Raw genomic sequence first — 14,555 nt, forward strand, 5'->3', positions numbered from 1 at the left:
CAAGAGAAGGCAAGCATTTTTTAATGATGTCATACATAACTGGAACTGATTTACTTGGTTTTTTGTTAAGTCAGAAAGATAACTAACTCTATAGCAGATTCTTAAACTGCCATGCCTACAGTTAAAACATTCTATGATTCAAGTCAATACTGAGGCTTTGCAGCAAGGGCTTTCACATAAAAGTGTTCCACCTCATTACTTGCTCATGAAGATTACGGTATATATAAATACTTTGGTGATCAGCATCTTTTTTTTTACTTACAAAGAAATTTCTTAAATAGCAAGAAAATTTATTAGCTACTCTAAAAAATACTACTTGACTCTTCTACACATGCATTTCTTGCTGCTTTTTTTGAATGCACTGCCATGTTCGTAAAACTTTTTAGTAAAACATCTGGTGCTTTTATATTCAACACAAAACATTGCTGGTTTGCCTCCCTAATCCTTAAGTCACCTACCTCAGAAACAAAAGATAACATCAGAATCAAGAACAACACCAAGAGGTAACACACAAGATCAATTACTACAGCAGTATCCATCAACCATTACCACCATAAAGCTCTATTCCATATTAAAGACAAAGTCCTTGAGGCAGTTGATAAGTATGTTGCATTTTGGTTTCATGAAGAACAATAAAAGTTTAAACTAATGCTACTTTCTGAAAAAATCCTTTACAGCTTGCACTTTCAGGAAGAGGCTTTGTTGATTCAGGGTTTTTCAGAAGTGTGTATGATTTTGTTGCAGTTTTGTGATGTATTTTGCAAAGACAGTCTTATTTCTGCACTCTTTTACTACCTGTTAAATCACAAGTCACCCTCCAACGGCATTAAAAATAAATATAAAAGCCCTCAAACAAACAAAACATCGAAACAATAAAAACCCCACCCCAATATAAGGCAATAAATACCAACCAAGATAAGAAGCACCCAAAGGGTCCCTTGCTGTCTGGAAAAGTACTGGTTCATGAACAGATGGTGTAGCTACATCCACTGTTGTCCATGCAACACTGTGGGAAGACCCACAAGCAACCCGAGTGATTTTCTGGCCTTCCAAGCCCTGGACAAGAGTGGGCTTTCTATTGACTGTAGTAGTTCCATTTCCTTGTTGCCCGTGGTCATTGTCACCCCAAGCATAAACCTGCCAGTAAACATTTCCACATATTACACTGCTGCACTGGTTACCTCATTTAATTGTTTTCTTAAAAACATCCTTTGAAGGAACCTTAATGGTTTGTATTATTAACCTAGGAAACTTTAGAAAACCTATTGCCATGACTATTTTCCCCCCCATTAAATAATGGAAACATTATCATACATTAAAATAAATTGAAAAAAACATAGTAATAAAAAATCAAAGCAGCCTTTAGTCAGATGATTCACACATTATTGTCAATTCATAAATCATCAGCTGACTCGTAATTATTCAATGTTAACAGTGAACAGCAAATTAGAAGAATTAGTTTCACAGTAATTACACTGGGGATCTGAATCAATACTATGATTGTGATAATGTTGTATCACAGCAGAAAAATCTGTCCAGAATACAATTAATATTTCTGCATTTCAAGAGGGAGAAGCCAGAAACTTATGAGATACTATATAAGCAAGTAAAGTATTACCAAAGCTACAACAACAGTAACATTGAACAAATACCATCAAAAATTTTAATTCTATTTAATCAGCATTGATGCTATTACACTCTTCTCCCTCAGTGGTTTTGCTTATTCCTTTCCAGATCAAGGGAAAAGGGGAAAGGAGAGTGATGCACAACATACCTGTCCAGTGTCAGTAACTGCTAGACAATGGAGTGCACCTACAGCCACGTGCACAATCTTTTTACCCCTCAGTCCTTCCACAACTTGTGGCTTTCTTACATGTACATCTGTGCCATGGCCTAGCCTGAAGTAGTCACCCTTACCCCTGCAACAGATAGTAAAATTCAAAATAATTATATTGTTTACACAAATCAAAATACTTCATTTACCACTGGGACTAAGCACAAGCACCAACTAGTGAACTCTTCAAACCTAAAGTACAGAGGCCTAAAAAATGAGGATAATTGCAGTTCTGCGACTCCATAACCTTCCACTTCACTGTAGAACAGGCATCATTATTGTTATTTTTTTGTACAGAGCGTAACTGTGAATTTTCTCTCTTGCAGGAATGTTGCAATTATAAATACTGCAAAACTGATGTTTTCAGTGACTTGGACAGATTTATACTACTAAAGATAAAACTAATAATAATAGAGCCCTTAATGAGTCTACTCACACCAAAAAAAAAAAAAAACCAAAACCAAAAATATGGGAACTAACATTTCAGAATTGAGACTTTTCACACTGTTGCAAGTCTCAATATAGGTTCTCATGCCTCCATAATTTCTTGTTACTTCTCTATGGATTGATTTCTTGTTACTTCTCTATGGATATGGGTATGAAGAATTTGATGGGATATGTTGTTACCAGGATGGATGAAATCTCTTATCAAAACTGGATTGTTGATCCTATGGATTGTTTTTGTTATATTGTTAATTTTGTCTTGCTTGCCTTTATGCATGCAAAAAATGTTATTGATCAATACTGTGCTTTTAGAAAAAGAAAGAAAAAAAGGAGCAGATGTAGGAAGATCGAAACCCTTGAACAACTTTTAAGAAGGCTATGTTTTGTCTTTGAGTTGGAAAGAATGTAAACATCTTGTAAGTGAAGAGAAAAACTAGGCAGAAGTTGACTGGATATGTTGAGAAGCTTGTTTGTCAGTATTAACCTATTGTATGCTTTGCTTGGACCCATGTCAGTGGAAGGATAGCCAATTGGGATGTGACAATATGTAAGTTGACTGTGTAACAGAGTAGGAGGGTTTGGCTTGTGCTTAGTGCTTTGCTTAGTTGCTTAGACAATAAATGCTTTTGCCTTTTGCAGTAAGAGTCTTCTCATCTTGTCTTCACCTTGGCATGCAGCCTGAGGAGAATAGTACTGCTGCTGTTATAAAACGGTTATATGAAAACTGTGCTAAAAATATACCATGCACAAAAGTAATGTAAACATCTTAAAACTCCTCTAAGAATGTCAATAAAGAAGCAAAAAACCCTGGGATTTCTTCCATTGGATTTTTAGTAACCATTCCCTTCTGCTGCCCACTATCACTAATTTTCTCAAGATAGGTTTTGTTATGTTGGAGGTAAATATGTACTGTATGTAACACTGTTGCCTGCCTAAAGTTATAACACAGAAGTTGAAGTTTGCCTCACAAACCAGTAAAAATAAAAAAGTTAAGAATAAAAGTTTAGAAGCAATTCATTCATCTGAAAGTGCAAATATGCACAGCTGAAATAGACCAAAACATCATCTTACAGACTTCTAGTGCCATGAAATATTTGTAGATTTTATGACTGGAGATAACAATGCTAAGACAAACCAGGGGAAGGAAGAGATGAACACAACTTTCACAAAGAGTTCTGGAAGACTGTCAAATTCCCTTTCCTCTTACTCCTTTTCTAACTACAAAAAATAATTTAAAAGAAGGGGGAAAGAGAGAGAAATAGTTTCCAGTGGCCACTCTGAGAAATGACATCTCTGCTAAAATATTTTCTACCTTTTAAGGATAGAAGCAACAAGCAGTTGCTTGTATTTTTCTTCATTATCAATTGCTGACAAATAATACAATGAATTATTAAATAACAACTTTAACCTGTTTAACTTGCTGTTAGTACAAGTTTAAGTCTTCTTAGCTCTGATATACATCATAAGTCTAACAGGCTCTGTGCTTCTTGGTCCTCTGCCCTCTGCCAGGGGGATCTGGGGGGAGTCCTTCTGGCTGGGGGCGGAGCGGGAAGGAAGACCCTCAAGGGCGGCCAGGGTGCTTTGTTGTGTTTTTTTTAATTGATTGTACAGATTTGTAGATGTTGTGGATGGTGTATATTTGTACATATTAATTGCATTTCACCATAGATTGTAGTTCTGCCTGTAAATACAGCTTCCAGACTGAGCTAGCCTGGTTATTGTCAGTGTGGGAGGGTATTCCAGTTCTCACACTGTAACAACGAGTTTAAGACTCTGATCTGGTTAGAGCTCTGATGTAGATCTGCCTTACAATAAACTGTCGATTTTTTCAGAAAGCTTTATAAACTCAAAAAAGCCAGATCTGTGTTCAAACAAAGCAGAAGCAAGCAAATAGAAATGGTTTCTGAATAACTCTCAACAATCACCATATTCTTGCTTTAAGGCATCATTACAGACAATTCAGTGGCCTTCTGAGAATCAATGAGATCTGTACAGACCCTGTGTTTCTAAAGAAGTTCCTCCCATCTCCTCCAAACTTTAGCTTACTTCCTTACTTTAATACATCCTTACTCTCTCTCTGCTTTCACTACAGTCTACATACTGCAAACTACAATTCTCAGATACTCTCCAGTCCAAAGTCTTGAATTAGCATTCCTTTACACTCTCCATTGCTCCCAAGAGATGGAATGATCCTCCCTTTCCTCTACTAACTTGGTAAGACTTGGGCATCCTAACAGGGTGCAGTACACAACTGACCATGCTACAAGACACAGCATCAGAGTAATTGAATGTATCACAGCTTATCTCAAAAGACCTGCTAGTTTAAACAATAAAGCACACAGGTAAGGCACAGATGGAGCTAAGGCAGTTCATCACCAATAAACACAACACATACTTAGCAATCATTTGTTAACACTTTGTGACAAATGTAGCATACCATGTCCATACCACTCCTGACTTCGTCAGTGCCAATGAGAACTGTGCACCACACTCAATCTGACAAACGCCTTGGCCGTTCAGTCTCTCAATGTTCTGAGGTATGTTGCATCCTTCGCTTCCTCCTCGGCCCAGTTTTCCAAAATCACCATCACCCCAAGAAAACACCAAACCTGGCAAACACCAAACTGCAGGTCAAACAATGATCACAGTATTCCCACATGATAGAAAGTTTCTGGAACAAGATATTCCTACCTTCATCTGTCAAAGCAAGAGTCTGAGCATCTCTGCTTCCACAAGCAACCTGAATGACTCTGTGGCCAAGGAGCACTTTAACCTACAAAACAGAAAAAGTAAGCAAGACGTTTCAAAGAAATTGTGCCTCGAAACCCTACAGACATTTTCAAGCTCTTATGACTGATCCTGTTCATTGTAGCCAGCCTGAGCATGCCATTTAGCAGAGCATTATTGAGCCCTGCTCGCTGAAGATGCCACATCACTCAATGACAGTAGTAGTTTCTAGCCATGCATCAAATCAGATATAGGACATGAATGCTCAAAACAGCACTAGCCATTTCACATCACTTCCCAAGAAAGAGACTGGCTTTTTGGCCTCTCTGAAACACCTTGCCTGTTATTAGAGGTATGCGTCCCAAAACTTAATTTAGATCACTTTAAAATGATGTCTTTATACTGCCTTGATAGTTTTTTTTTTTTTTGTTTTATTTTAGCTTTATATTGTCATTTATTAAACAAACATTTGCATTTAATCAGAGTTCAGAAAACATTTATTTTACCATTTTAGGCTTCAGCTGTGTGGTATTATCTCCATGTCCTAGCCTTCCATACTCTCCAAGGCCCCATGTATACAGTTCCCCACTAGAGGTAATGGCAGCACTGTGGGAACTGCCACAAGCAATATCACGGATGCGTTTGGTTTTCAACGCTTCTATCAGTCTGGGTTTATCACAGTTCCTAGAGAAAATGAGTGAATAATTCATTGTCTTAATTCTGGAAGAGCTGCACAATATACCCCAACTTAACAGTAATCTAAAGATAAAAGAAGATGCAACATTATGATTTTAAGATGTACTCTTCAGTAGCACCACAAATCTAAAGTTAACACTATCTTAATATACTTCAAAGTTTATTTAAGTAAGTATATTCATGTATGCTGCAAAACCTACGTGACAAATCCACAATACCGATAAACCAATTAAAAAGTGTACAATACAAAGTGATCCTGTCATTGCCTAAACTTTAGAGATTGTTAGCTCTGGACAGAACTAGGCAGTAAGATTAAAAAAATGACACTCCCATCTCAACTTCGCTCTATACAGGAGAGAAATTAGAACTGGAATTTACTGCTAGGCTTCTACAATAAGACTGGAAACTTTTACTATTTATACTGTAACAATATTCCCTAAATTCAAGGACAAGTTTCAACTCAAGGTTTTCTAACTATGTATCAGAGCTGCTATTAAGGTCTTATTAAATTATGCATGGTCTCTGGAAAATTTGCTCCTGTGAAACGATCAATAGTTCCAAGTCTCCAAGTCTCGCTTTTAATAAAATTATAGGAAACATGAGGCAGTTGAACAATAGACATCAATACTGCTTCAGTCTTGGACTTCTCTTTTCATTGATCTGACATGTATGTCCCTATGAGCGTTTATTTGTTGTCATATATTAACCATCTGAGTTGGGCACTGTCATTTTATGTATTCTGAGCAAGCACCCAAAATGTATCAGAACAACAAAGTTTTTCCCATGGGCTTTTTTTTTCCTCAGCCTCTCAAAACATTTTTCTGTGGTGCATACAAAATAAAATCCAGAGACAATTCAAATTCTCCTCAAAGTTGGCCTCTGGAGGATTAAACTATGTTTTACTGAAAAGTGTAAGAAAACAATTTCTGGCTAATAAGTTTGTGAACAGAAGTCTAAAGAGAAGGTCTACAAAATACTGTCAAGGCTTACAGGTCAAGAATATAAAATTGCTATTCTTTTACACCTCAAAGCACCTCTATAAACCTTGCCTTATAAAAGAAACCAAACTCTCTGTGTTCAAAAGTGTGACATTTCATAAGTGACATTTAAAAATACTATTCAAGACTTCATCCACTTAGTATGTTTCTTGTATTATGTTCTCTGAATGCCTCCTTTTTAAATAACTGAAGAGTGCTGAAAATGCTGCACATAAATTGACATACCTTGCTGAAAAAGTGTTTTGACAAGACAGTTTTTTATTCCCAGGGACAATGACAGGATTTTTAATGCAACAGCAGTAGTCACTTGTGTTATAACATGCAACACCAATAGCCCTTTACTGAAATACAGACAAACTCGATATCCTTACATTCGACTGAAGTGACCAAGTTTTCCATCATCTCCTTCACCCCATGAAAATACCTTTCCATCAACAGTTAGTGCCATTGCATGTCGGCCACCTAGAAGTAAAACCAGATAATTAGATTTTCAAGCTTTCATGCAGGCAGCAGATCCAGCAAAAATCTCACAAATTTGACATTCCTGTACTTCTACAATGTAATTGTACAAGCCAATATACATTACTTGTTTCTTTAGAGTTTTTATGTGATTTAACTAAAACTTTTGTGACAGTAAGTTTCCTGGACCATTAAAAAAAATAAGAAAAGAAATAATCACTCAAATTGCTATTTTTAATGCTGCATGAAAAAAAAAAAAAAAACAATAACCAACAACCAAAAAACCTAAAAACCCAAACCAAACACAACAACGGAAAAAGCCACAAACCCACCATTCAGCAATATTTAAAAAAGGAAAATATTTTCTTTGAATTCAGAAGTTACCAAATTTAACTTCTAGTAGGTAAGAAACCATGTATGGTCTAAAGTCATAGATTTTAGTAACAGAACCATCAGCTTTAATCTAACGTTTTGTGCACCAGACAGAATTTAACAACCTGTGGGGCTTGGGGCTTTTTTTAATTAAAATATCAGATATGTCGAGGTTTCACAGAACTGAAGAAAACTGCAAATCAACTACCTTCAGGCTTAATATATGTTGTGTTTCTGTATATCAGTATAGCAATTATCAGTACCTGAGTGAACAGCCACCTTCTTTACCACATAGTTACTGAGAGCTGTAATCTGGCGGGGAATAGGCACAGTTCCACTAGATATTCCTAAACCCAACCTTCCATTTGTGGCTTCTCCACAGGCATACACTTTACCCTCTACAGTCACTAAAATGAAGAAAAAAGTTTGAAACAATTAGTATTTCACAACTGGAAATCTGTTTCTGCCCTTAAAGGATTACATTTACTTTAAACTTTTATTACCTGCGAAAAGGCTTTTGGATCCTCCAGCTACTTGCACAACATTCAAGGCAGACAGGGTTTCAGAAAAGGAAGGGACCTTTATCTAGAGCAGACAGGAAAAAAAATCATTCCAATAAACTTTAAAGTTTTGTACTTTAAAAAGAAGAGCGATTCTTAAACAATAAACACCAGTTAACCTAACAGGTTGAGGGACTTGTTTTGTTTACATATATGATACTTCATAAATACCAGTTAATATACACCAGGCAAAACACAGAAAACAAGGAAAAATTTGATACTGAGCCATGATAAATGCAAAACTTGAGAGAAAAAAATAAATCAAATGTGATACAAACAAGGACTTCCTTTTTTGTAAGGTTTTCTTAAAAAACAAAAAAAACACAAGAAACAAACAAGCAAACAAAAAAATACAGTAACAGTTAACTTTGTTTCCTGAAAAGGACTCAAAATATATACTATTATATCTGAAATGCTTTCTAAACATACTTTTCAGACTAACGATTTCTTAAATTGATTAACCATTTGCCATGTATCGCCTATCTCATATTATATTTAGAATTATGTATAAATGGCTGCATACAGAGTTGAAATCTCCTTCAAATTACACTAAATTGTAATCAAGTTACATAAATAAAAATATTGGAATTCATCTGTATTTTTCTGATGACCACCCCAGTTCCAGGTAGAAGTAATACACAGAAAAGTTTACCAGTATCTTCATTTTATGCACACAAACTCAAAAGGAACAGAACATGTATCTAGTGCTACACATTTTTAGAACAATTACTTAACTTTTGTCTTAGATCACTAAAAGGCTGCTATAAAACCAAACTTTGGTACTAACAATCAAAATGCAAATTTTCTCCAATGTTCCAACCAGCAGACATGTACATGTCTTAACAGCAGAAAGACAGTAAAACCTACTCCTCCTAGCTTCGGATAGGAACAGTAAAATTCCAACTAAATCTGATTAATATTGCACTGTGTGAGACCTGTATATTTTATTTTTAGCTGTTTCTGCTTTTTAGTGAAGTATGAAAACAACAAACATACCTTGGAACCTTTTAGCCCTCCCAGTTGGTCTTTGTCATTCAGACCCCAGACAAAAACTTTGGTTCTTATTGTAGCTGCTGATTCAAGCCCGGCTGCCTTCTTTCTAACAAGACTTAGCATGTTGAGAAGAAGAATAAAAAAAAACAAAACAAAACAAACAAAAAAAAAACAACCAGACACACAAAGTCAATTTAGCAACCTGAATGCTTAGAGCATAGGTACCTTTTCACTGTATTTACTGTTAGAGTTTGGAATAGTGTCAGTAGTCAAACTACATCACCACAGTTAATTGGTCACTGTAACAAATAAACAAAAAAAGCCCAGAATGTTTCACTAAGTAGTGGTAAATACTTGTGTCGTGTATCAAATATAACCAAATCGAGTTTTTAACTAGGTTTTGCACTCCAAGTATACTGCACAAGCAGTAAAGTTGTACAAAATGGAACCACCTTAGCAGTGTGATAATGCAAAGAAGTTATTTATCAACAAATGACCTACCTACAACAACAACGATGCTAGTTTCTCTTTATTACCATTCAACCAAATTTAGTTGCCCGCCCTTCTTATAATAATCTCTTGAACTGTAGAAGTATACAGACATTTAGGTTCTTTATTAATTCCCCCTCATCCCTGCAGTTACCTACCTCCCAGTGTTAGCTTTATCATCATCCTCTTCCTCATTATCGGAAGCTAGGAAAGGGACTGCAGCTAAATCTTCATCCTCTGCACGTATACGTCCCAGTATGCTGAGGCCATGTATTTTGCAATCAATCCCAGAGCTTCTGCACTGCTTGATTGCGATCTCAACATACCTATGGTACTATGAAGAAGAAAACTACAATTACCATCTTTTCAGTTCTATATAACTTTATAAAATGTAGAAAAGAATTAGAACTTTTGCTTGACTTTGTCAACTTAAAACTAAACAGTAACTTCAAATATTTGGCTTTCCACACAATGCATACTTCAAGACAAACATACAGCCTCATCACAGGCCATGAAAATGATTTCACTTCCAATCTTCTAAAAATTCATTATGCATTCCTTCTTGCTGTTACAGAAAAAGATCAGAACTATTATCCAAGATAAGCTTTATCATCCACCGAAATAATCCTCAGATTTAAGATGATTGGGATTTTTTTCTTGATTTACATCAGAAAACATACAATATCTTTTCTACAGAGGCTATTATAACACTACACTGTGATTATGGTAAAACTTCACTATACTAAACTGTCAGAAGTAGCACTAAGTTAAAGGAAAATTAAAATACCATGCTTTAATAATCACAACAATGCCTTTCATCTGTCTCTTGCAGCAAAATATTTTTCTTTTGCACACAAGTCTCACACAAGCTTCACTTACTTCTGTACAATCACTGAGAAGAGGCACTGTGGTGTCTGTAGGATTTATATTGATTGTCTTTAGCTCTATAAGGTTATTCAAGGAATTTCCCCCTAGAAAACAAACCATGGAAAGAAAAACATTTTAAGATACTGTGTTTGTTTCAGAAAGAGGCATAATGCATGATAAATAGATAACTATGTTAACCAAAATCAGATAAATACCTACAGCTGAATGTACAAAGAAAGCGTTTTTTACACTTCTCAGACAACAGACACGTACCTGAAACTACAACTAAAGATGGCATGTAACTGCTGTCTGCAGGGTCCACTATCATCTTCAGCCTGTGAACAAGAACATCTGGAAAAATCTCCAACCGAATCCAGTGCTAGAAGAAACACACAGAATGTCACTTTCAGGTAGATTTGTTACAACCACCATACAGTTAAAAATAATAAATGTGTGAGAGAAAAACCTTTGTGAATGGTAACCAACTGCTGCAACATGTGGGAACTGGCCAAAGGAAAAATTACCTTTGAATTCACATTCCCAACCTCCAAATACAAGAGAAACAGTTGCAGCAAACTATTTACTTCACCTAAGAGCAACACCAGGAATAACTCTGAGGAAGTGCAATACCACTGTCAGGATATTCAGGTCAAGAAATGGAATATAATGCAAGTCTCTGGTTACAGTCTGTAGACAATCTGAAGACAGGGTTCTTGGGGGTATTTTCAGCATAGCTATGAACAGAGCACCAAACATGCTGGACAGAAAAATGAGGAAAAGGGAGTTTGACTTCACAGGTCCCTTTCAACTCAACATATTCTATGATTCTCTGCAAGTGAGAGAGTGACTGGAACCAGTTTTAGGTAGTGAGAGCACAGATGCTTTTCATATTGCAATGAAGTCTCTTAAATAATATATAATCAATGTGCCTCCTAAGAATAATTCTCATCAGTTATACTGAAAGGGCAATTGTAACCATATAGCCAACTACAGAATACAATAATCACCCTGTATTTCAAAATTCACACAAGTTCCTTCCATTAAACATGAAATTAAAAAGATGAAGCACAGCTTTAAAAATATAGGTACGTCTACCATGAAGAAACAAGGTTTTGTGCTTCAGGTATCTGTTTCTACTACTCTATCTTACACAAAAATGATTTAAAACAAAACCTAACCAAATACATTTCATGAACTTCTTATCCTCTTAAGAGTAAAGCATGCCAGAATATGGCTTTTTCTCTGACCAGAATAAACCAGTTATACCTTTCCTTGTGACCCAGAAGACTGCCAGCACTGCTCACTACCATCAATAAGTCGTGAAGCCTGATTCACAGAGGATGACACATTCAAATTCTTAACTATTCTTGACCAATCATCCAGTAACATTCCCCGCTGGCTACTATGCCGTCTCTTCAGCTGCTTTCCAGAACGCCCACAAAATACCGGAGACTGACCTGCATGGTTAAGTGAAACATTAAGCGTTTGCCTCTAGAAGAGAACTGCTTTTATTAAACTTATGAGCACTGTGAAAGGAAATGTAACAAATCAAAGAATTCAGGTATGCAGTCTAAAAGTAGAATACGCAAGCATGTCACATAGGTACATTAATACTACTCATGCTTAAAGGGCATAGATCAAGGTTCAAGCACTTTACAGTCACACTTTCTATTCTTATGATTGATTTGTACCAAGAAAATGGGCATAATATACAGCAAATAGGAAACATTATAGAATTCAGGAAAATTACTCTTCTGGAATGTAAGACATCAAGAGTAATTTCTAAAATCAAATGATCAAACATCACAGGGCTATGCAATCTTTAACTTGACTGAATCCTTAGAAGACTAACATTCTTGACTTGAAAGAGCCCTTCCTTTTGAAATATAAATCCAAATTTATGATGATATATGCAACTTACCTGGTTCATTTATTCTGCCAAACGTATGTCGAGTGTTATGCTTCCTAGTTTTAAAACAGGTTTCACAGAAGTCAAAATCATCACAGTTTCTGCATTTGAATCTAGGTCCATTGATAGGAAACATCTGACAGCCATCGCACCTGATTTCACAAAAGAACAATTTCTAGCAATTTCCATGGAACAAATTAATTGTAACACAAGTCCAGATAATGGAATCAAGACAATAAGGCTAAAGAGTAAAAATATATGGTAAGATAAAAGTAAATTATCACTTACGTGACTCCAGGATGAATGCTGGGGACCAGTTCCATTTCTGACAACAGGCCAGTCCAATGAGACTGCTGAGGAAAGTCTACAATGACATCTTTTCCATTGGCACTAAAAGCTGTGACAAAAACATGCAGAAAATACAATGTGCTGCAAATCTCTATAAAATGAAGCGGAAAGTGTCCAGTGTAACATCACAGTAGAAACATGTAATAAATGTTACTTTCGAAAGTAATCTTTTATTTAATGGAACTATGTATTAGCATTATCAGACAGCCTGGAAACAGGCAAAGGGAAAGGGAGTTCTATGGTTTTTTTAACCTTATTTAAACTCCTTGACTCTGATTTTTTCAGAGAGACTGCTTGCTTCTATGAAATACAGTCTGACCAAAATCTGTACCTCTTCAAAGGATCTATGCCCCACAGATTACTTCTATAATATCTCTTACAGCTTGACACTAGTGCATCACACTTTCTCCTTACATCCATATGAAGCCTTTGAGTAACATTTCCTTCTTAAAGGAAAAACATTTGTGGTTCATCTATAGTATAAATGAGAACTATAATAGGAAGTTTTACTGAATGCAAAGTGGCTCAAAAAGCAGATGAACATACTAAAAAACAGGTTCCCACAGAGTCCATAAACTTGTCAGAGACATCAAATGCATGCTACGCTCTCTTATCATATTCCACAATACAGTGTGATTTGTAAGGGCATCTAGAAGATTCTCTCCTTAAACACTGTAAAAAGTCAGTTAGTTTCCAGTTCTATTACCTCTCCATGCCCCATTCTGAACATACATTACCTTTGACAACTCCTACACTTCGGTGAGTAACTGACCCCCATTTGTATTTGGGTGTGGTAACAGAGCTTTTCACACGCACTTTGTCACCTATCTTGATATGAGACGCAGAACTCTGTGGTGGAAATCCTAAGAGATGCAAGAATAAATGCATGGTGAGTAGGTTTTTCTGTTCCAAAAATATATCTCCCTTAATGCAGCTTTCGGGGGTTTTTTTATTAAAAAGCAGTTAGCAATGATCTTACCTAACAGCTCAACATGGATGTATCTGACCCAGTAAGTTCCACCCTTTTGTTGCCAATCACACTGTACATTCAGGTCATGCAATCCATCTCGATCCAATTTAATAACTTTGCCTACATCTCCTTCACAAACCTCCTCATAGGTTCTGCAGCACCTAACCATCATCCCCACCTAGGAAAGGCAACAATGGAATGCATGAAGACTTTTGCACCAGAAGGAAATTAGTTCCAAGATAGCTTTTGATTGTCATGCTTACCTGAATATTCTCCCTCACATACACAGCATAGTCATCATTACTTAAGAAATCAGCTCGCTTCTTATAGGTATGGCTCTCTGTTACAACAGCACCACTTAACTGTGAAAAAAAAAAATGTTTGAATTAAGTAAAATTGCTAGCAGAGACTGAATATAACCCAATAAAACCAAGGACATAAAAGTTGCATGCCAAAATGGGGAAAATATTAAGCAAGTCAACTCACTATATGGTTAATCGAGGCTTTAAGATTTACTTTAGTTTCCAAAACTACTCACCAAGGAAAATAGTTCCAAATGTTCAAAACGTATGAAGCACATTGCAAGCTACTTTTATGAAATCTGCTTGCCTAAGAAAGCTAAACCAAGTAGGATTTGTGAGTAATTTACTTAGCCTTGCAGATACACATTTACATTCAACTTTTTAGGCTATTTGTTTGGACAGGAAAATAAAATAATAAAAACTCCCAGTGGTAAATGGTAATCTCTTAGCTAAAGAGATGTTTTGTCATATAATACAGTGGGATTTAAAGTATTCTCTTAGAAAAGCAAGCTGATAAAGACAAGATTGTAGTTATCAGGAATTAGTCAAGACTTGATTAACTTAAAGTTTAAGAGAACTGTTGCATT

The 14,555-nt window shown here is 36.0% G+C and overlaps 1 protein-coding gene across 7 annotated transcripts in view; it reads right to left on the reverse strand.

Annotated features, from left to right (window-relative positions):
• Positions 1-14,555, reverse strand: part of HERC2 (HECT and RLD domain containing E3 ubiquitin protein ligase 2) — a 110,502-nt gene that overhangs the window by 31,813 nt on the left and 64,134 nt on the right. For all 7 annotated transcript variants that reach the window (XM_054400547.1, XM_054400539.1, XM_054400564.1 and 4 more), the window contains exons 47-64: positions 13,930-14,028; positions 13,676-13,844; positions 13,434-13,559; positions 12,637-12,745; positions 12,361-12,500; positions 11,706-11,896; positions 10,713-10,818; positions 10,452-10,543; positions 9,731-9,906; positions 9,087-9,198; positions 8,034-8,115; positions 7,794-7,937; positions 7,071-7,161; positions 5,512-5,689; positions 4,970-5,051; positions 4,716-4,887; positions 1,775-1,919; positions 912-1,137 (exon numbers count right to left, since the gene is read on the reverse strand). In XM_054400547.1, the coding sequence (XP_054256522.1) occupies positions 912-1,137; positions 1,775-1,919; positions 4,716-4,887; positions 4,970-5,051; positions 5,512-5,689; positions 7,071-7,161; positions 7,794-7,937; positions 8,034-8,115; positions 9,087-9,198; positions 9,731-9,906; positions 10,452-10,543; positions 10,713-10,818; positions 11,706-11,896; positions 12,361-12,500; positions 12,637-12,745; positions 13,434-13,559; positions 13,676-13,844; positions 13,930-14,028 (2,440 nt within the window). The remainder of the gene's footprint in view (positions 1-911; positions 1,138-1,774; positions 1,920-4,715; positions 4,888-4,969; positions 5,052-5,511; positions 5,690-7,070; positions 7,162-7,793; positions 7,938-8,033; positions 8,116-9,086; positions 9,199-9,730; positions 9,907-10,451; positions 10,544-10,712; positions 10,819-11,705; positions 11,897-12,360; positions 12,501-12,636; positions 12,746-13,433; positions 13,560-13,675; positions 13,845-13,929; positions 14,029-14,555) is intronic.

The sequence above is a fragment of the Indicator indicator genome, chromosome 1 (genome assembly GCF_027791375.1).
Source record: "Indicator indicator isolate 239-I01 chromosome 1, UM_Iind_1.1, whole genome shotgun sequence".
Taxonomy (NCBI): Eukaryota; Metazoa; Chordata; class Aves; order Piciformes; family Indicatoridae; genus Indicator; species Indicator indicator.